Source organism: Dioscorea cayenensis, chromosome 4 (assembly GCF_009730915.1).
Source record: "Dioscorea cayenensis subsp. rotundata cultivar TDr96_F1 chromosome 4, TDr96_F1_v2_PseudoChromosome.rev07_lg8_w22 25.fasta, whole genome shotgun sequence".
In the NCBI taxonomy this organism is placed as follows: Eukaryota; Viridiplantae; Streptophyta; class Magnoliopsida; order Dioscoreales; family Dioscoreaceae; genus Dioscorea; species Dioscorea cayenensis.
In genome coordinates, this window is record NC_052474.1 from 10,907,847 (window position 1) to 10,930,791 (window position 22,945).

Sequence of the window (22,945 nt, forward strand, 5' to 3'; positions counted from 1 at the left end):
GCTGAATCTGAATCAAGGAGTCATCATTTGCAATGTATTCAATGGCAACAATACCGGATATTTGTGATGCTTTTTATATTCATATTTTTACTATTATTAATTTTTTTATTTTTTATAATTGACATTAGCGAAGACCTGATACGTATGGATCCAATGGGTATCCTTAAATCCTCAGCTTAATTTGTTGGTATGACATTTCATCTGCTTGGTGGTTCTGTGGATGTGAGCAGTGATCATCATCATTTCCAATCAGTAATTCTACTGATTCTTGAAGATTGTAACAGTTCTTTTGACTCATCATCATTTCCAATACAATATAGTTTGTGGCTTTCTTAAGAATTGATGCATCTTTTTATTAATTCTGCTATTTTTGCTTGTCTTAGGATTTAGGGCAAGAAATTACCAATCTTTTGTAAATCAATCAAGGACATGGTAACCAATGAGTTTGGATTTATTGTCTACTTAGCTTTCCATTCATTTTCATTGTCTTTATATTGTGAGCCATGTAAGATTTAAAATGAATATCATGTAAAGTATGCCATTTTGACGGGTTGTATAGCTTATATTGCTTTTCTTGGATTTGGATATAAAATAGTATGATCTTGGCCTTCTTCGTTGTGATGCTACAAATGATAAAGTTACAATAGAAAGTGCAAAAGCTAAGCTAAAGTAAGGATCATTTTCCTTTTTTTCTTTTCTTACATTTAAGGGTTTCTGTGTTCCATCCATTTTTTTTATCCTTACAATAGTGAGTGATTTTGTAACCCAAATAATCACATATGTTGCTTGGTTATGTGATAAGGTATGGTACACGAGCCTGTTGGTTATGCTAGCTCTGGCATGAGGTACATGGATTCATTCTTTTGCTATAAAGATGTCAACGAGGCAGGGATTCACCTGGGCATTCCCCAGCCCCGGCCCAAAAATTATACTCCCATCCCCGAACTTGAATATGGGGAACTTTTTTCCCGTCTCCGTCCCCGCGGGGATTTTTTGGATTTGGAGATTCCCCGGGCCTATTTAATAAATTAAAATAGAGAAACATCAAGACTTCAGAGCTTACTCCAGCCCGACCAGTGCTTAGAAGGAGAGGCATTATGGTTGAGATGGTGGTATACCACCGAAGAAGTATTAATGGAGTAGGTATTAGGGAACCAAACCCAATGATTGTTAGAATTAACATCAATAAAACCAAGGGTAGGAAGTAGATAATCCAAATTACCACCAAACAGAACCCACAAAGGGTGTATATCCCAATTTCCGTTAAAAATAAAATCCGACATGGAAATATTTTCAAAGTCAGACAAAACATTCAAGAAGGTTGGTTTGAAGGCAAGGGGAACGTCAAAAAGCCATGGGTCAAAGAGTAAGGAGGTACAATAGGGGTTAATAGTGTTAATCAACACAGAAAGGTTTCAAGATAGAGGAAGTTTGACAAAGGCCACAAAAAATCCAGGAGTAGTTAGGAGGGGCGGAATTTAACCAGAAATTAAGAGGACCATATTTGTGGTGCATGATTTCAACCCAAATGGCTTGATCACATTTGAGGAATTTGAACATATTTTTAGCCATAAGCGAATGTTTAGCATGTGCAAGATTATGAAAACCAAGGCCCCCTCAGTTTTAGTTTTAGTAATACAATTCCAAGTAACAGGGTGGATGCCCTTACCATTACCACCTTTGAACCAGAAGAAATCCTAGACAATTTAAGAGATTTCAAGGAGGGTAGAGTCAGGGACAGGATAGACGGAGAGAATATAGGTTGGGATAGAAAGGATGGTAGAATTTATCAAAATAGACTTCGCTGCTGCAGACAGGTGGTAGGACTTCCACCGAGCACATAGACCTCAAATCCTATCAATCATAGGGTTAAAGGAAGCAACAACAAGCCATTTGGGGGAGATAAGAATGCCCAAATAGGTTAAAGGAAAGGAAGCAACATTGGAGGACAAAATGGTGCAGATACTCCTAGACACCTATTTGTTGAACCATGAAGGAAAATAAATTTGGGACTTAGAAGGGTTGGGAGCCTGACCAGTTAACCGAGCATAGATGGAAAGGCATAGCTTGATATTCCGAGCGGCACATCTAGACGCACGAGTAACTAGAACAAGATCATCTGTAAACATAAGATGATTGAAATTGGTCCGATGATTGCAATCAAACCTAGGGTTCATGTTGAATTAGAGGGCAAAATTTAACATGGAAGTAAGGTTCTGGGAGACAAGGATGAAGAGGTAAGAAGAGATTAGGTATTTGAGAGATATGATTATAATGGGAGCTGATGCGAGCAGAGTTATGAAAAAAAACTTGTGTTCTTATCACCATCACTTACCCAAAGCAACCTAGCACGTTGGGCCCATTAAGTATAAATTTAACGCTGAAAAGTAGCGAGCCTAGCGTACTATGATATAGTATATCATAACAAATTGCTTTATGATATATTATGAGGTTAACCTTACCATGAGTAACCATTCCCCCAAAATACATCAAACTAAATATGTGTTTTCCAATTCCAAATTTACAAATCCTTCCAAACAAACATAAAATTTTATAATACAGTAATTCCAATTATATCCAACCAAACACAACATTTACTACATTGGATTTTGAAAACCAGGGATTTTCAGCTATAATGTAACTAAAAATCCAGTGCATTTAGAATTACATCCAACCAACCGTCACCTAAATGTACATGATGACAAGCATGCTTTTGAGACCATAAGTAGAGTAGATATGAGCATGCTTATATATTCCAAAGCAAATAATACCTTTTTTTTTAATCAGCAGTTTTGACCTCTTTTCGCCTTCTCCTCGTTCCTTTTCCAGACCTCTTATTTTTCAGTCATCAATCTTCTTTCTTTTTCTTTGTTAATCTCTTTCTCTCCTTCTTTCTGCTTCGTTTTTTTTCTCATGTCTCATTTATTTTTACATTTTTTCCGAGAACTTCCTGGGATTCTCGATATTTTTTTTTTATTTCTTTTTATCCCAATCTTCATTCCCTTTTTCCTTATTTTTTATTTTTCAAATATTTATATTATTTCTTTTTTAAGTCCGAGCACCTAATTAAAGCCAATCACAAACCCGAATTTTTTTTCTGTTATGGAATATCTTAAATTATCCAGATTTTGTATTTCAATTTTTTTAAAATTTTTATCCTTTTGTAATATTTTTTCAATTATCCTTTTTCTGTAAATCTTTTCTTTATCGTATTTTTTTTCGGGCAATATATTTTTTTTCATTATTTATTTGATTATTTATTTTTTATTTTATTTTATTTTATTTGTTTTGATATAAACGCTTCGTAACTAAACACATTCTTTATTCACATTTTTATTTCACTCACTTTTATGTCCATTTCTATTCAACTCAACATTCTTAAACTGAGAACCAAGCACCCCTTAAAAATAAGAGACTAAAAGTAACTCTTTTTCAAATTGGATGAGCAAAATAGGAACATACAAAATAGAAACTCATGCTAAAGTTTTTAGGTGGGTAGCATTCCATAGTCATTTTTCATTTTAAGCATCGAACTTTAATTTATATCATTTTATCACTCAACTTTAATTTGAGTTCATCAAGAGGGTATCAAAGAAATTCTGGGGAGAATTTGATGACATGTACGCTAGATTTGCCACTTTAACACTAGTTTGTCCCTCCATATGCATACCTAAAAATATGACACATCATTGAAAAGGGCCATTTGACAACTCTTATTGACACAACATATGCCATATCAGCCTGACGAACTAATCAATAAGATTAGTTACATGGCTCTCTTTGATGAGATGGCATATCCATATATGCAGATGGTGTGCTAAACTAATGTTGAAATGACAAGTCCGGCATATATATCATCAAATTCTCTCCATAATCTCCCTTTAATACCCTTTCGGTAAATACAAATTTCAAAATAATATAAATTTAAATTCGGTATTCGAAATAAAAAATGATTATAATAGGATGCCCACTCAAAATATTTACCCCTGAGAACATAGGGGCCCATTGGTTGCGGGCAAACTAGCTAACTAGCAGGGCTATATGAGAATTTTAAATATATCTACATATATATTTCTATTTTTCAAAATTAAGGCTATCATAATCAGCCCTCGGTTCCATATCCGATCGTAGTTATCTTCGCTTCTCCACTCACTGAAACATCAAACAAAACCCTAAAAAAAAACAGAGCATTCAATATCACCGGACAATGCCCGCGGTTTCACTGTCCAAACCCATCGTCTCCGCCAACCTTCTCTTCGCTGCACGCCTTCCGTGCTCCTGTCCCAAATCTTCCCTCAAATTCCCTTCTCGATCCCTTCGGAGAAATAGAGGAGCCCTCGTGTCCTCGTCGTCTGCACCAGCGGCTGAGGAAGAGGAGTGGCTGAACCGACTCCCTGAGAAGAAGAAACCGCTTTACTGTCACAGCCTTCCCTGCATTGAAGCCTGGCTCAAGAGTTTAGGGTTCTCTCAGAGCCGGGATGACCGCGCTGTGTGGAATGTTGAGAAGCCAGATTGGCTTGCTCAGCTTTCCCTCGATGTCACTGATCTCTACATCAGGTAGTCATTTTTTGATACTCAGTTTCATATTTGGTGCTTATAAAATAGCGGAGAAAATTTCATTCTTTTGATTTGACCATATATTTCTTTTTGAATATGAATGAGTTTGTGTTGCTTTGGTCATTTTACTTAATATCTATATCAGTTAGTCATTTTTGATACTCAGTTTCATATTTGGTGCTTATAAAATAGCGGAAAAAAATTTAATTCTTTTGATTTGACCATTTTCATCTTTTTGACTGTGAATTTGTTTGTGTTGCTTTGGTAATTTTACTTGATATCTATAATTAGACGAATAGCCTGCTGGTGGCAAACGATGGAACCTCAACACATGTGAGTGTGCCATTTCAGTAGAGGAAAGAGCTTAACAAGGAAAGATCTTATGAAGTTGTCAGTGATTTATCTGACTGTAGTTCTGACATGCACTTTGCTCTAGAAACCTTGAACAATTATCTTCCACACTCTTGATTTTCACAAGATATCTAGTTTTGTGAAGCTTTTTTCTGCCAACTTAAATAATGAGTGTTAGCCTGTTAGGTATCTTAGTTTGAGAAATCTAAGATTTATGTTTTTTTTTAATTTTTATGTTTTCTTCTTATGCTTGTTCTCAACAAGTATGGATACTAGTTTAGTTCAAGAGAAACAAAACTTCTTTACTATGTGATATGGATTAAACAAGGAAAACTGGCCGTATAAATAAATTTCCTCCTTGTAAAGTGGTTACCGTTAACCCCACGTACATGCACCATAGCTCACCACTGCTTGGACCAGTGCCCGTTAAACTTTGCTCCACGACTTCTTGAAGAATAGGATTCAATTATCAAACTTTCCTATGTTTTGAAAAATAAAAACAAGTTTAATTTAATACTTAACAGAAGCACCACGATAAATCTGATAATATGAGAAATTTCAAGAATGAAATGACCAATAAGTGTGCTAGAAATGTAGGAAATAAAATCAACAGAAAGAAATTAAAAAAGGCTAACCTAAATTAAAATCAATGTTTTGGGGGTTTAAACTTGTCCTGGAAATATCAAAGATACTTGCTGTAAGGCATTGAGTTTTGAATACAAATCTGAGTTAAAGAATAGTGTGTGAAGAGAAGAATCACAGAATAAGAGTCTTATTTAGTTAATTTCAATGGTATTGGTTCTTGATAAAGACACTTACATAATTTGAAGAGAAAGAGTATTGAATAGGTAAAGTGAGACAAAATAAAGAGATGAAGTCAATGCTGTAGGAATGCTTCTTGTGGCTAAACACTTTGCTAGCTTGCTAAAAGTTCTAGCTCTGTCTCTGCTTTATCTGGTTGATTGATTTCAAAGTACAGAAAAACTAAAAGTGGTTCATTTGTTTGTGTACTGAAACAACAAAAGAAAAGTTTGATCCTATATTCCCCTAATTTGTTTGGTGTAGCCTTTTAACAGTCATTTATTTTGCAAGGTGTGTGTGGTTCATAGCCAGCTTGAGTACTTTTTTTGTTTGGGTTTTTTATCAGAATTGTTGTGCAAATCTGTTCTTCTATGTGATCCTCTGTGTCTTATTGCCTTCCCTTAAACCATTTATGCTGCAAAGATCTAAGCAATTGTTGTTAATACAAATATATCTAGATGATTGGAAGTTAGGATGAAGTTCTACGATTTTACTGTGAATTTCGTGCAATACCTTTTGTGTATTCATCCTTTAAAATTGAAGTGGAAGCTCTTATTTATTTCTTTGTTGCTGATCCTGTTTGATCTTTGGCTTTCTCACAATCCAGGTACCTGAAGAGTGGACCTGGCAATCTTGAGAAGGATGTGGAAAGGAGATTCAGTTATGCTTTAAGCAGAGAAGACATTGAGAATGCAATATTGGGTGGGCCATGACAGCAGAAGGGAAAGGTTTTGCTTTTAATTTCGTTTGTTTGAAGAAGCTCTTTGTTATTTCTGGTTGTGCACTGTCATATTTTTCCTGTAGTACTTTATTTATAAGAAATGTCAAAAGTAAGAAAAGTTGCTGTTAAAATTAGTTATTTTTGTAGTGATTGTCTGTCAACCAGTTCAAAAATGTCATGACATGAGCAAGATTTGGTCTTGCATTTTCTCTGAAAGTATTATGCCAATTTCAAAAGTGAAATGCAGTATGATTCCGATGAAGTATTGTGAAACCTTCTTAATAAACGAGATTGCATGCTTGTGTATTCTATTTAAGCGTGGCACGGACATTTTAAACATTTTTTTTGGTTGGCTGTGCCTTGCGCTTTTTATCAAGTTGTGGTTTCAGATGTAACAAACAGGCTACGTGGCTATTATGGGCTAATGTTTGTCTGCAGTGGGATTTTAATCTCGCAAGTGTTGTGCCCTAAGGTACGCTTTAATTCCATGTATGAAAAGAACAGATTTGTTTTTCATTCCTCATTTATGTGGTCAAAATGTGCACAACTATTATTAAGCTGGTATACTTTGGATCGGATTTACAATGGTGAACATTCAAAGCGTGAATTATCATCCAGCATATAGTAAAAAATTTAAAAAAAGCTTTAATTCAAAATAAGAATATATGCAATCAAATAAGCTGTAAATATTAAAGAATGATAGAATTATTTTTTACTATTATTTCGTTACTTTCTCCAGATTTTTCATGAGATTTAGAACGGTGATTGCTGAAACAATGAGAGGAGAATAAAGTGTAATGTTAAAATTCGTGTGACTCGTATTTTATATACATATAGGGTATTAAATTAAAGAGTAATGTTATATGGGATGAAATGCTGATCCGAAACAACGGACCGAATCACCATAGGCATCCACGTCATCCCACTTTCTCTCTTTGGTCTTTAAGAGAAAATAAGAGAGCTCGGTTTTTCCCAAATATTCGTCTCTTTCTCCGAAGCATCTTTAAAGCCCTTTCTCGCCGTCTCGCTTGAAGCTTAACGCCACCGGCACCGTCACCGACATCGCCACCATCAGCGCTGCGAAGCCCTTCCTCGTCGTCTTGCCTGACGCCACATGCCCCATCACCACTGTCGCTGCTATGAAGTTCTTCCTCACCTTCTCACCTGACGCCACCGTCACATCATCACCGACGTCGCCACTGTCACTACCACCAACAGACTCGAGATCATCAGCTATTCATCCCTCTCCGTAGCTGCTCGTTTGACGCCATTGCCACCGTCGCTGCCATCAAATCAATTTGTTCCTGTTTTGTGCTTTTCTTCCATGTTGATGAAGTAGACATAGATTGGTAATTTAAAACCAGGCAAATTCATGTAAAGAATGAGGAGAAATCATCCCTTGATTCTTCATCAAAGACCATGAATTCTCTCCTCATTTATCACCTTAAAACATCAAGTTTTCCTTGAAAAAAAAAACACCCAAAATGCAATTCCAAATATTAAGCTCAAAAGACAATGATTTTCTTTAGAGCTTGTGGCGGAAAAAAGCTAGAGTTCTTGATCTCAGAGCCACAGAAAGAGGAGAGGGCAAGGGAAGTACTCAGACCCATCACTTTCTCAGGAGAAGGAAAAAGGTTAAAGCTTTGATGCTCCGCGATGGAGTTTGGAGCTTTGATCTCGACTTCGTTGGTGGCGGTGGCGGTTATGTCGGCGACAGTGCTTCTGGTGAGACGGCAAGGGTAGTGTGGGCGGATAGATGTTGGCGGCCGGATGATGAAGAAGAAGATAGAATGTGGAATTTAGGGCATTGATTATTTGTTTATTTCGGGTGAGAGAAAGTGGGATGACGTTGATGCCACATAGGCATCTACGTCATTCGGCCAATTGTTTCGGATGAAGTTTTCATCCCATATGGCATTACTTCAAATTAAATACTAATGAAACCCACTACTCTGCATCAAGTTTTGGAAGAGCTACAAGGCCCAAGCAACTAATTACCTAGAATTGCTGGTGAGTTAGCAATGGCGCAACCATCTTACTACGCCGTCATCCTCACCCCTCATTTTCATAAGAACAAAGTTTCAAGGAAAAGTATGCGATCATGGGTTGCACATGATGTAAGAAAATATAACAAAAACAAATGCCTGGAATCCAGGCTTTAAAAGTTCTCAAACACAAGCATACAGTCAAAAGAGACAAAAGAAGGCCAGGTCCACATAAGTAATATCTGTTTAAATGCTCATTTGGCCCAACTTAATTTTGTATGTGTGTGACCCTATTGGCCCCAAACTGAATTGGATTCATTTTCCAATTATGTAAATGATATCAATTAAAATTTCTTTCAATTTAATGTTGAGCAACTACGCTTATATATATATATATATATATAATATTACAATTTTTATTCATTAACTCCTATCTTCTCTTAAATTACATATTACCCTGTTATATATGCATGCAAAAACACTTAACAACCCCATCCCCACCCCCTTGGCCCCTTTTTGTAAGTAATTTTGCAGCTACATCATCCCTTCACCCGCATATGGACATTGTCCTCCGCCACCCGTTCATCGACAATTGAGCACTGTCGTCGGCCATCCTCTTCATCCGTAGCCGAGCACCATCATCAACTACCCTTTCATCCGTAGTCGTGATTTAATGTGAGCTTGAGCATAAAAAATTAAGGTACAAGCTCGTTTTGAGCTTTGAATTTTATTTACGAGCTACGCTTAAGCATGACAATATTCAGCTTGGCTTGGCTCTTTTACAAGCCTACAACGGCTTTTTAAAAAAATATTACAAAAAATTACTAAATTACGCATGTTTGAGATTATTCTACCAAAATACGTGAGTTGGTGGAAAACAGTAAACCTTTCCCTGCTTTTCGGTTTTTTTATTTTTTTATTTTTAAAATATAGAAAACGGGAGAGTTTCTCCCTGCTTTTCATTTTTAATTAAAAAATTATGAAAACGGGAGAAACTCTCCCGTTTTTAAATTTTTTTAAAATTTTTTTAATCAAAAAAATGAAAACAGGAGAGTAACTCCCGTTTTCGTTTTTTTTTAAAAAGCCTCAGAATTCCTTGACCTGGTTGGTGTTAATTTGTTAAAGATTCTCATTCCTTAGCTTTTTTACAAATGCTTTTATTGAAAAGCAAAAACAAGAACACCAACTATATTAGCCTTTAGTAACGGATATAAATATATCCGTTGAATTATTTTATTATTATTTTTTTATATAATACCCACTTCCCACTTCCCACTTCCCACTTCCCACTTCATACTGTCTCCCCCTCTATTCTCATTTTCTCTTCAAGTTCTAATTGTGCGGGTGTTTTCTACTTACACGTGTACGGGATTTCTGTTGATAATTTTTGATGGCATTCTTAAGATTACAGAGTGATCACATTTCATCCATTTTGTCGGAAAAGGTAATATTTTGTATTATTAGATAACTTTGAAATTAATTATTTATTAATAATTATATTAAGACATTAGTTTCACATAATAACTTTTTATGTCATAATTATTAATCGTATTAATAATTATCTTATTAGCGGCCGAAGCATGTTTAATTAGATAACACACTATATTTTTAGGATAATTTTTTTATTAATAATTGTATTATGTCATAATTAATTATTGTATTAATAATTGTTAACCTCGAAGCATGTTTACTTAGATAACCTAGTATATTATTTGGTTAATTTTTATTAATACTTGTATTAAATCATTATTTTATATCAATGATTGTATTATATCATAATTATTAATCGTATTAATAATTATCTTATTAGCACCTCAATCATGTTTAATTAGATAACCCACTATATTTATAGGGTAATTTTTTTATTATTAATAATCGTATTATGTCATTAGGTTTTATAAATAATTTTATTATGCCATAATTAATTATTGTATTAATGATTGTTATATTAACCTCAAAGAATGTTTATTTAGATAACATAGTATATTATTTGGTTAATTTGTATTAATAATTGTATTAAGTCATTATTTTATATTATTAATTGTATTATATCATAATTATTAATCATATTAATAATTATCGTATTAGCACCCCAATCATGTTTAATTAGATAACCTACTATATTTTTAGGTAATTTTGTTTATTATTAATAATTGTATTATGTCATTAGGTTTTATGAATAATTTTATTATGTCATAATTAATTATTGTATTAATAATTGTTATATTAACCTTGAAGCATGTTTATTTAGATAACCTAATATATTATTAGGCTTTTTTATCAATAATTGTATTAAGTCATTATTTTAGATAACCTAGTATATTATTAGGTTAATTTTTTATTATATTAATAATTGTTATATTATGGTCAAGCATGTTTATTTAGATAAACTAGTATATTATTAGCACACCAATGTTTATGGTTTACTCTTCAATCATATTTAATTTTTCGATGGCATATGTTCGGATTTATGATTTTTTTGTGTCTTATATTTTTTCAAGTCAACCTATTTTATTTTTCCATTTAATATGAAATTGATTAATATATAACTTTCTACAGCCTGATCGGGTTCTTAGGTGTAGACATGTGTCTATCGCAGAGCCTCCTCCACAAATCATAGGCCTTTTAAGAGAAGCTGGGTTCTATCATGCGGCTCAAATTCTTAATTTCCGAATTGATGCCGCTCTTGTGAGCGCATTAGTGGAGAGATGGCGGACTGAAACACACACATTCCACCTTACATGCGGTGAGACAACAATCACGTTGGAAGATGTGGCACTATTACTTGGCTTACCGATTAACGGCCACGAAGTCATCGGTCAGACTTCCGGCTTAGGAAGTGCTGTCTGTGCAGAGTTGCTCGGAGTGGTCCCACCGGCGGAGCAAAGGAAAGGTCAGAGTATAACTCTAACGTGGCTTGAGGAAACATTTGGCATGCTGTCATACGATGCAGGTCAACGACAGATAGAATGTTATGCACGTGCCTATATCCTAAGGCTTATCGGTTGTGTCCTCATGCCAGATATGTCTCAGAATAGGGTTCATCTGAAGTGGTTACCACTTCTGAGGGATTTTACAGAAGCAGGAAGATACAGTTGGGGTTCAGCATGTCTAGCAACCCTGTACAGGTCTTTATGCCGTGCATCCAACAAGGATATGAAAAATATCAGTGGATATATGATATTACTTCAATCATGGTCATGGTATAGGATTTCAAGTATATCCCCTCGAACCCGCGGTATTGTATCCTTTCCTCTGGCTCGTAGGTGAGAGAAAATTAAATTGATAATTCATTTTACAATTAATTATAATACATTGAAATTATAATTCATTCTCATTTTTTTCGTGGGCGTACTATTGAAGTGGATGATGATAGCCGTAGCAACAAGCACAATGTGAAGATATATAGGCAGTTACTAGATCGGTTGGAGATGCAACATGTAATGTTGTTAAAAAACTGATAATTCATGCACATATTTTAGGTATTAATAATCATTGATTATTTGGTAAATAATTTTTGAACAGCTTTATATGGCGGCCTTATGATTCGAACGAGATAATCGCACAAGTGCCACATGACATTTTCGCAGCATGCACCTTTTATGGATCGCGCTTTACATCATTGATTTGCTTTCAAGTTGTTGAGTGGCACCAAACGGATCGAGTGACAAGATAATTTGGCTTCGCCCTAAGGTGTTCCTCTCGATCCAGCTTTGCATTGGACCCGACCCATGATCATGATCTTCGTGGTAGAATTGACACGCATTGGGCATTGATGCACGGAAGATGGATTGGATACTGGAGAGATAGAGCGTCACGTTGCCTCAGCCTCCACGTTCCTGCCGGGAATAACGTAATGTCGGTGGAATATTATGACTGGTATACTACTAATACCATACTATTTTTATCGACAGATCAGGACCTGTTGGATCCTCGTAAGAGAGGGAACACTCTTCCACCGCCCCTTAGAGCATTTCCAACAGTGGTTGTAGATGTGCCACCACCGAGTCCTCCTGTACGACGACGTCGTCGGCATAGTTCTCGGGTCGAACACGACGAGGCACATATTCCTCGACACTCACATCACGAAGGGTACCAGTCATTTCACTCATCAGATGATATCAACGTTACTCGATCATCTCATCTCCATGGATTTCCTCCAGTTGAGCCCAGCAGATACTCGGTTGATTTCGGGATGGACTTTGTGCGGAATTTATTTGAATATCAACCTCATCATCCACCTATGGAACGCGGACAATCTAGTCATTCAACTTCATTTCGGCAACAAGACTGGGAATCACCCCCAAACCCTTCGTACTTTGCTGCGAACCTAAACACTCCAGCCTCAGCAATACGCGATTCGGATGAATCATCTGATGATGACCCGCCAGCCGAGCAAGCACGAAGACCTAGGCCACGGGGACTGCCCGACAGAGATATTCACCCACCTCAATATTTTACTGAGAGGTGGCAGCGTAGACGGTAGAGTAGATTCTTGTATTAATTGTTGTTTTTCTTTATTGTCTGCGCAAAACTATCTTAGGTTGGTTTTGCTTGGTGTTCTATGTTGTGTATTTTTTTAAATTTACTTTTTCTTTGCATTTGTCTTGTCTTCATATGCTTTAAGAAAAGGCTTTAATGATAACTCATTGCATGTTATAATTATATGAAAGGCTTACATCATTAAAACATTACAACGAAAAAGACATTTAGACTATATTACGACCGAGTACTTGAACCGGCGATGTTGGGACAATTTCAGCGACTATGTCCTTCGTTGCGACATAAACCACAACGTTTTCGTTGAACATCTTCCCTAATATCCATCTCGTTACGAATCCTTGTAGATTTTGGTCTTCCTTTCGTCGGTCTTCTCATCGTAATATTAGGATGTAGACGTGGACCATTATATGGGTTCCAATATCTCTCATTTGATACTGGCTCAAACTCTTTACGATATACATTAAAAACTGTTTGAAGCCTATACACGTTGTCAACATACTCCTCCCAATGTAGATGAATATGCGAGCATGCTGCAAGGACATGTCGACATGGAAAATGCAGCATCTAAAAAGCACCACAGTCGCACCAATGTGATCTTAGGTTGATACAAAAAGTGCTAGCTTGTCTACCACATTGCGGGGGTGACATCTCATCTACCATGAATGACTTCTCTTCATGGTCAAATTGACGAACGTAAATGCTGGACGCTGCTTGTTGATTTTCTTGGATTACCTTCATTAGTGATTCTGAGAAGATAAGGCTTGATGCGATCTGAGCTTGCGCCTGCACACCTTTCCTCACAAATAACTCCGCAAGTCGGAAGTACGTTGATTTAACCATAGCTGTTATAGGAAGGTTTCTTGTTCCCTTAAGCACTGAATTAACACATTCTGCGAGGTTGGTTGTCATGTGACCATATCTTCTCCCTTCTTTATCGAACGCTTGAGCCCACTTCTCCCGCGGTATGTTATCCAACCATCTCGTCGCCTCTTCATCGTTGTCCTGTAGTAAACCATACCAGTAGTTAAAATCTTGAATGGTTTTCGAATAACCTGCAACAGTTAACTTAAAAAGTTAAGATAACTTCAATAATTAACAACAATGTAAGAGTTAGATTAAAAGAAAAAGTTAATCTTGTAACTTGCCAATATTGACAACTATCCGTTGCATTTCTTTGTTTCTGAAACGACGCATGAAATTGGCCGAGATATGTCTAATGCAATAAACATGGTATGCATGAGGAGCACTCATCTCACGGCCAAGTGATCTAAAAGCTGATTTGATAGATTCATGGCGATCAGATATAAAGCATATTCCTTGTTGTGGTGTTACACTAGAACGTAAGTTGCGCAAGAAGAAAGTCCATCCACCCAACGTTTCTCCTTCCACTATGGCAAAAACCAATCGGCGGGATATTTTTATTACCGTCTTGTGCGATCACAACAACAAAAGTGCCTTTGTATTTGCCATAAATATGGGTGCCATCTATCCGACGACCGGTTTACAATATTTGAAAGCCTTCACGCAGCGGGAAGCTCCGAAAAACTCTATGAAAGATTCGAGCATCACGCACTGTAAGGTCCATCTGACGTCGGGCTCGGGTCTCAAGATCAACTATTATCCCGAGAACAAACTCGCTGTAACGCTGATAGCCATCTTGGTAATTCGTTGTAGGACTCGTCCCCAATTGCCAAATGCTGCTTCAACCGCGTTTTGCTTAGCTGTCCATACTTTCCTATATGTCGGTGTATCCGTGATCGATTTTTTTGATCTCCACTATTAAAACCGATACATTGATGCTTGGGCTGCATTGGACTAGTGCTTGTATTTGACGACAAATCATGTTTGAATCCAGCTTCGAATGATCCTGTGAGATCAATGCTGATGAACACGTGTAAGGCCCAGTGTACTTTGTAATTTCCCAAAGCTGTCTTCGCTTGCTATAGGATGCGCGAACCCTCCAATTGCACCCATCGCCATATGACTTACATTTACCGGAGTATCGAGTCGGATCAGACTCAATAACTTTGTATTCGACGATTTAAGTAAGCGTAATGCTTTAATTGCGGTCACAAACGATCATCTTTGCTTTCGAAACCCTCATGCCTACATGAAGATCTCCATTTGTCGTTGCTCCAGTTAATGTGTCGGCATACAATAAAGGGTACTCCGGAAATTCTTGTGCGGACATTGCTTCCAAATCAAGGGTTCGCATATGTGCTGGAGGCTCCATTGGTGCCATCATGAAATTATGGGCGGTCATTGGAACGTCTTCAAGATTGCATTCTTCTAACTGAATGTCATCAACACTTGCTTCAGTGTCTTCCCCAAAGCTGTCACCATCGTCGTCCTCATCGTCTCCACTGGATCGGCCATACTGACCAAATTCGGTTTCATGAGTATCATGAAAACAACTTGTTCCGCCTTGTAGATGTTGTGAATTAGTAAAATAATTATTAAATGGTGGATCATCATGTGCCCTCCACTCCGCATGCAGCCGCTCGTGTTCATTAACTTGGCATGGTGATGAAATCCTCTCCGCCTCAAATTGAGTTGAACTTCGTCATTTGGGGTGGTTTGTTGTTGGGAAGGAGCACCCTCGAAAGTTGCAGCGCTGAACTCCACATACAATTCAATAATGCCAATATCTGGATTTCTTTTGTGGCAGTTGAACATCATCCGAACATCTCGGTCATTACGCAATTTGAATGACCGATAGCAAATCTTACCGGATCCTGAAGAAATTGGGAGCCGGTATTTGATATATGAAACTCTTTGGTTATCAGCAGTCTCAATGCTTTCTTCAATGGATCTCTTTAAATTTTCGTAAGAGATGTCGTCTTCGACATAAAAATATGATTGATCCTCCGACGAAAATAAAATTGTATCTTCACTAGCAATGATTGAACCATTGTAGTAAACCAATACAAGTGAAGTCTCCACCATTGTTGAAGATAAGAAAAAGAAGTATGGGTGAGTGAGTGAGTAAGTAAATAGTGTGCAAGAGTGAAAATGGGCTACTAATGTTGGTTTATATAAAGAGCTCGAATTTTGAAAATTTCATTTATGAACATTGCAGGTTTAACCGTTCTAATTACTGATTGGTTTAGGTTTGACCAACCTACTTTGTGCTAAGTACTAACTGGTGCAGGTTTGACTGTCATACTTTGTCCCAATCATCGAGTGGTGCGAGGTTTCGACCGGGCGTACTTCGGCCGATCGTGCGAGTTTGATCGCTCCCGCTTTGTCCCAATCAACGAGTGGTGCAGGTTTGACCGGGCGATTGCGGCTAACTAGTCGCAGTTTCACCGTCTCCCGCTTTGTCCCAATCACTGAGTGGTGCAGGTTTGACCGGTGTACTTTGTGCTAACTGGTGCAGGTTTGACTATCCTGCTTTGTCCCAATCACTAAGTGGTGCAGGTTTGACCCGGGCGTATCTTGCGTCGATCGTGTAGGTTTGACTGCCTCCGCTTTGTCCCAATCACTCGAGTGGTGCAGGGTTTGACCGGCTTACTTTTGTGCTCGACCGGTGCAAGTTTGACTGTCCTGCTTTGTCCCAATCACTGAGTGGTGCAGGTTTGACCAGCGTACTTTGTGCTGACTGGTGCAGGTTTGACTGTCCTACTTTGTGCTAATTACTGATCGGTGTAGGTTTGACCAACTTACTTTGAACAAATTACTAACCTGTGGAAGTTTGACCGACGTACTTTGTGCTAATCACTGACATGTGCAGGTTTGACCATCCTACTTTGTCCTAATTAATTACCGATACAAGTTTGACCAAACTACTTTATACCAATTACTGACCGGTGCAGGTTTAACCGACCTATTTTGTGCTAAGTACTGACCGGTGCAGGTTTCACTGTCCTACTTTGTGCTAAGTACTGACCGGTGCAGGTTTGACCGTCCTACTTTGTACTAACTACTTACCATTGTATATTTAACCATCCTATTTTGTATTAATTAATTACCGGTGCAAGTTTGACCGTTTCATTTCTAATATTTTTCGAAATTCATAGTTTTTTTTTAAAATAAAAGGTCAATATATATATATCAACAATTATTTTTTAATTAAAAAATTAATCATATAAAAAGCATTCTTTTAAAACCTAACAGCCAGCACTAGAGTTTTAAAATTTAAAACGAAAAACGGGAGTCACTCTCCCGTTTTCATTTTTTTTTATTAAAAAAATTTTAAAAAAATGGAAAACGGGAGAGTTTCTCCCGTTTTCATAATTTTTTAATTAAAAAAAATGAAAACGGGAGAAACTCTCCCGTTTTCTATATTTTAAAATAAAAAAAAAAAAACTGAAAATGGGGAAATGTTTACCGTTTTCCACCAACGTGCGTATTTTGGTAAATAATCCCAAACATGCGTAATTTAGTAAATATATATATATTTTTGTAATATTTTTTAAAAACCCGCCTACAACCCTCATTTTTGATACAAGTAGAAAAGTCCCAAGAAAAACCAAAAAATACTAAAAAAAAAGGGAAAAATTAAAAACTTACATAAGTAACATACAATTTTTTTAATAGGAAAAAAAGTTAAATATTCTATTAAGAATTATATATACGGAATCATATAAAATAGCTTTAAATTTAAGTCTTATTGAGAACAAAAATTTAGAAAAAAAATTATAATTCAAAATTATTTGAAGTAGGAAAAATTCTCCAAACCTTGAGTTTTGTTTGAAGAGTATGAAAAATAAATGTTTCTTTCTAAACACCCACCCCAATATTTATGTATATACATATACATCCAATGGATCCAAAGATTAGAAAAGAAAAATGTAAGGAGTACTAAAAAAAAGAAAAAAAAGGAAAAAAAAACCCCCTATATATTAAATACATGAATGATAAAATCTTAAAATTGTATCAAAATTTAATATATGAAATATTACATTAAGAAATAAATGATGTCAAACAAATTGAACAAAAGTTATTGCATAACAAATAATAACAAATAACAAATTGATGTTGAAAAAGAAAACTTAAAATGATACTATCATTTGTTTGAAAGCACGAAAAAACATATGTTTATCTCATAATTTTTTTATTTTTTATTTTTAAATTCCAACCTTCAAATCTTCATTTCTTAAAAGCTTAATAATTGAAGTTGTAGATCTTGAAGATATGAAAGCCTTTTAAGTATAACACTAGTGTATTTCTTAATCATTACATACTAAACACTTAATTGGTGTAGTGGACTCTTAATATCACTACCAAAGTACGAATGTCATGTTCTCCTTAATCTTGTAATCTATTTTCTACATTTAACTAATCCTTTAAATGTATGCACCTTTGCATTGCCTTTTATTTCATTTAGCTCCTATTATTGTCAAGTACTTTTTTTTCTCAATATTAAAACAAAACTCCGATACTATTGTTGACATTGGCGGAATTAATAGATCACATGCCGTGAAGCCTAACATTAAATAATTATTTTCTTGCCTTTTTTACCATGACAAAATATTAGAATTATTAATTTCCTTCAAAGTAAAAAAAATCTTTAAAATTATTACTTAATTAAAATTAATTTACTCAAACAAGTAAAACTAGTACTATAAGAAGAAGAAACACCAATAAAAAAAATTTTCCTTTTAATCATATGTACAATATGGCTTACAAATTTATGTTTGGTAAATGAACATGCATTTACAAGGTTTATAGCTAAATTATAAGCTCATATGTTAATTACCATATATTGCATTATATTAATTTTATATTTAATAAAGCAAACAATGTTAATTATCTCAATAAGAAGAACAATCAAATACCGTATTTTTATCAAAAGTTACAATTTAATAAAAAGTGCTATCAATTTAACACATGGGTCAAAAATTATTGATTACATGAGAAGAGGTTCAATTTTCAAAAATACTTTTTGAAATTTACTTCCATGTGCACAACAACATGAGTAAAATAAGGGTCACACATGTATTTTGAATAAAACCTACTAATAAAGTATAATTAATTAATAGCCATTGAACTGGTGGAATTGCTTGAAAAAAAATTAGTCACACTATATAAAATTTCCAAAAACTATTTCACCATAATACAAAAATTCTTAATCATAACTAGCGATTTCAACATTAGGCAAATATTTATTACAATACATTGTAATAATTTCTCTATAATCATAGGCACAATCTAACATTGCATAAGTTAAATAATTTTATGCATATAAATAGATTCTCTAATTTTATAAATATGGGTTCAATTATTTTTTAACCATCGTTAACACATAAATTTAAAACATGGTATGCACAATGAACATGAAATAAGTCTATGGAAAACTTAGGTTTTAATTGCATTTTAAAATTTCATCCACACCATTATTTGTTGAAGCATTATCTTAAGTAGTTGAAAATATAAATCTTTCAATTTTATACCTTTTTAATAGTATGCACGATGTTACCCATAATAGTATTTGTGGTATGTTTGTGTTCAAATTCAATAAAACTCAATTACATTTTTTTAAAGTCCAATTATTATTAATGAAATGTGTTGTAATATAACGATAATTAGTTCTAGGTTAACTAGATCAACTATCATAAGTGAGAGCAATTTCAAAAGAACTATAAGATATTTCAGAAATTAATCTCTCCTTTTACTTATCATAAATAATTAGATAATTTTTTTATTATATTCCTTTAAACAGATTTAAAATTCTGATTAAACCTCAAAGAAGCATTTTTATAAATGCTAAAAAAATTTAGCAAGGTAAAAAATTTGCTCATTTGAATAATAAATTTTATAATTATTTTTCTTTATATATTAAAAACAAAAAGTTTCAAATGAGCATGAACCCCTTTATTTTAAAATTCAACAATACCATCAAATTACCACACACCAAAAGTTATTTTTGTGTTTAGTTAAGGAATGTTATTGGATGGTCCTATATTAGGGGATTCAATAACAGGCTCAACATTAGAATCAACCATACTTATAGAGTATTTTCATAAATATATAATGGAATGTTATCACAAGGAACACTGGGAGAACTAGTTAGTATGAAAAATCAAAAATAAAAATTTAGGATTACCTCAATTGCTTTAATATTAGTTGAAGAAGCAGATAGAGTCCAAGTTTTTTTCAAATGCAGTTAAAGAATTGGTGAAGAACTTGGAGCTAAAACATTCCATTATATATTTATGAAAATGCTCGATAAGTATGGTTGTAATGAACCCCTTTAGTTCGACATCGTCTATGAGATGGACTCCTTGTGTGCATATAAGTGATGGGCATCCTTCACCACTAGGTCGGTCTTTTGGTGACACGCTCTTCTCACCACTTGTGTGCATAACAACTTGCTAGTTTTCAATCGTGAACTTTAGGAGGTTGAGAGGTAGAAGAGCTTGAATGCTTGAGTTAAAAATTAGAGTAAGAGTATAGTTTGGTGTGGAGAAATAATGGGTGTGTGTGCAGGTTATTTGTAGGGTTTTTTTTTTAATATACTATTCCCAAAATGCCATGATAAATTAGTTGTTTATACTAGGGAACCGAACCGCCTAGGCAAGGCTCTTGGCGGTTCGGTTCCGGTTCTGACTATTTTGTTCAATGGTCCAAGTTTGACAGTTCAAATAGTTCGAGCGACTGCATGGTAGCCTTTGTTAGTGAGGCCGTTGATCTGGTGACACTATGAGTAGTAGAGCTCCGAGAAGCCATGGAGCATAAAGATGACTGGTCCACCTAATCCCTTTCCACTATGTGCATGGCTATACTGTTCAGCTCCACTGTCCGATGAGTGAAGAAAGTTACAGTGATTCCACCCACCTCAGAAAGAACTCCTCAGAAATTAGAATGATCGGAGGCAGCAACCATGATTTCCTTCTCTATCACGTCAAAGATATCCAAGATCAAGCTACGGAAGAACCATTTCAGTAATCTATCGAAGATAAACTCCCGGCCATCTCTCTATTCTTGCTCCTCCCCACCTTGGCCACCATCAAGTCGGGCTTCCACATCTGTAGATCAATCCAGCCCGCCGCCCTAGGATAGAGATCTAGGATTTAAGTTTTATCAGAGGATTCAGAGGGGATTTAGGGGTTTCAAGTCTTCAAGAGAGGGCCGACCAAAAGAGAGAACAAATCAACAAAATAAAAACCTAATCAATTCGTTTAATTCAAGTGTTCAAACCTAACCTAATCAGACTATTCACATAACTCAAAGTCTCAAACGGTCAAACCTAATCAGATATCATAAGTCATAACATTATTGTATATAATTTAATAATATATATGTAATTAAGTAATTTGATATTTTAAATCTTTTCATTCAAGTGAAATCGACGGTTGAACCGGCGATTGAAGTTTTAAAATTTTGAAACTGGAAATGAACCTTATATGAAGGTTCTGGTTCTGGTTTTTGGCTGTTCTGTTCTGGTTCGGTTCCATGGTTTTGGTTTAACACATCTTGTAGCGGGCCCCGGATATCCCTACAAATCTTAGGGTTTGGGGTTGTGCTTATAGCACGATATTATAGCACCGTGCCATAGGCCCGGAATGGCCCACTTTGTGCCTAAGCTAACACTTTACTCACATATTAAAGTCAAAATACCATATTTAATTCAAAACCCATAAATTATGATCAATATCTATGATATCTGTAGATAAAGATTATTATTGGAACAACCAACATGTTCCCATGTAAGTTACAATATAATTAAATATCTAGATGAGCCATACGTTTGGGAACTTATCAAACTCATTTTAATTTGCTTGGTATTAATTATGACAAAGAATATATTTTTCTCATGCTTTGGATAAAGACTTTATTTTGGCAATTTAGAAATTTTCTCCACTTTTATGAGAAGTGTTAGATCATTTATTGATCACTCATTAATTCCATTATAAGTGCTTCACTATATCTAACACATATTACCTACGATTTCATTAACCTTGATTCTTTGATTGAACATGTATGAAATTAGAGTTTCACACATATGAGACATTTATGATTTTCAATTGTCTAAGGATTGTTTATATCCTTCTATCCAAGAATAAACTAATGATAAATGCACAACTTTCCATTAGACATTCTCATGACATGTCAATACCGAAGAAATCGTCTTTCTTAATAAGCACTGACAACGCCCCTTGCATGTGACCCGCAAGTGCACGGGTTTGCCAAAGTAATAAATCCCAAGTGAGTGGGGTATCGTATCCATAGGGAGTTGATAAGTGTCTAAATGTAGATGTTTTCATGTATATATCGTATTCATTTTGCATGTATTTTATGAGGTTTGATGCCCGTTTTGCGCTTAATCGTCTACTATTTGCTTTGTAGGGCATAAGGAAGCCATGGAGAACAAGAAGATATCATTTGGGCGAAAAGAGAAGAAAACAGGAATTTCATACTACCCCCATATTACCCAGTATGGGGGTCGTATGCATTGTAGCAGCGGAATAATTCGAGATGTATCGCCCTGATTTTCATATTACCCGATGATCACGGGGCCGTATGGAGGCTGTATGCACCCCGTATGGAACGCGAATCTAAGGTTTTTGAGTGCTATATAACCCCCATATGACCCCCATATGACCCGTATGACCCGAGGGTTATATATACTGACTTTTAGGGCAGAAAAGGGACTTTTTTTGGCTAGACTTTTTGCTGGGCATATTTTGGGGAGACACTTGAGAGGCTTGTGGTGACCTAGGGGAGGAGAAGAAGGGCAAGGAAGCTAGAAGATCATCCAAGCCCAAGGTCCAAGACTCTCAAGGCAAGAAGGCAACTTCATTCAAGGGGAGATCTACCATGATTTGAAAGAAGGAGACCCGGGGCTAGAGGAAGCGTCATTGGGCACTCCTTTGGCGGGGAAAGCGTCATTCGACATATTCTTCACCTCCTCCTCCACCATTTCATCTAGGGAGTGTCATTTATGCTTTTGTTTCATGTTTTGCTTGTTTATATTGCTTGATGTGGGATGATGACACATGACAAGGTCCCCTTGCGTATATCCCGCAAGTGCAAGGGTTTGTCGAAGTAATAATCCCGGGTGAGCGGGTATTGAATCCACAGG

The 22,945-nt window shown here is 35.7% G+C and overlaps 3 protein-coding genes across 3 annotated transcripts; 2 read left to right on the forward strand and 1 right to left on the reverse strand.

Annotated features, from left to right (window-relative positions):
* Positions 1–4,088: 4,088 nt before the first annotated feature.
* On the forward strand, positions 4,089–6,692 carry LOC120258124. Its single transcript, XM_039265474.1, has 2 exons — positions 4,089–4,557; positions 6,317–6,692. The coding sequence occupies exons 1-2, from the start codon at positions 4,208–4,210 to the stop codon at positions 6,420–6,422; spliced, it is 456 nt and encodes a 151-aa protein (XP_039121408.1). The 5' UTR covers positions 4,089–4,207; the 3' UTR covers positions 6,423–6,692.
* Positions 6,672–11,685, forward strand: LOC120258685 (protein MAIN-LIKE 2-like). Its single transcript, XM_039266135.1, has 6 exons — positions 6,672–6,692; positions 7,465–7,679; positions 7,770–7,779; positions 7,960–8,169; positions 9,827–9,859; positions 10,975–11,685. The coding sequence occupies exons 1-6, from the start codon at positions 6,672–6,674 to the stop codon at positions 11,683–11,685; spliced, it is 1,200 nt and encodes a 399-aa protein (XP_039122069.1).
* Positions 11,686–13,173: 1,488 nt separating this feature from the next.
* Positions 13,174–14,892, reverse strand: LOC120258686. Its single transcript, XM_039266136.1, has 4 exons — positions 14,829–14,892; positions 14,064–14,192; positions 13,576–13,970; positions 13,174–13,482 (listed from the first exon to the last, which is right to left on the reverse strand). Exons 1-4 carry the CDS (start codon positions 14,890–14,892, stop codon positions 13,174–13,176), a joined length of 897 nt encoding a protein of 298 aa, XP_039122070.1.
* Positions 14,893–22,945: the final 8,053 nt, after the last annotated feature.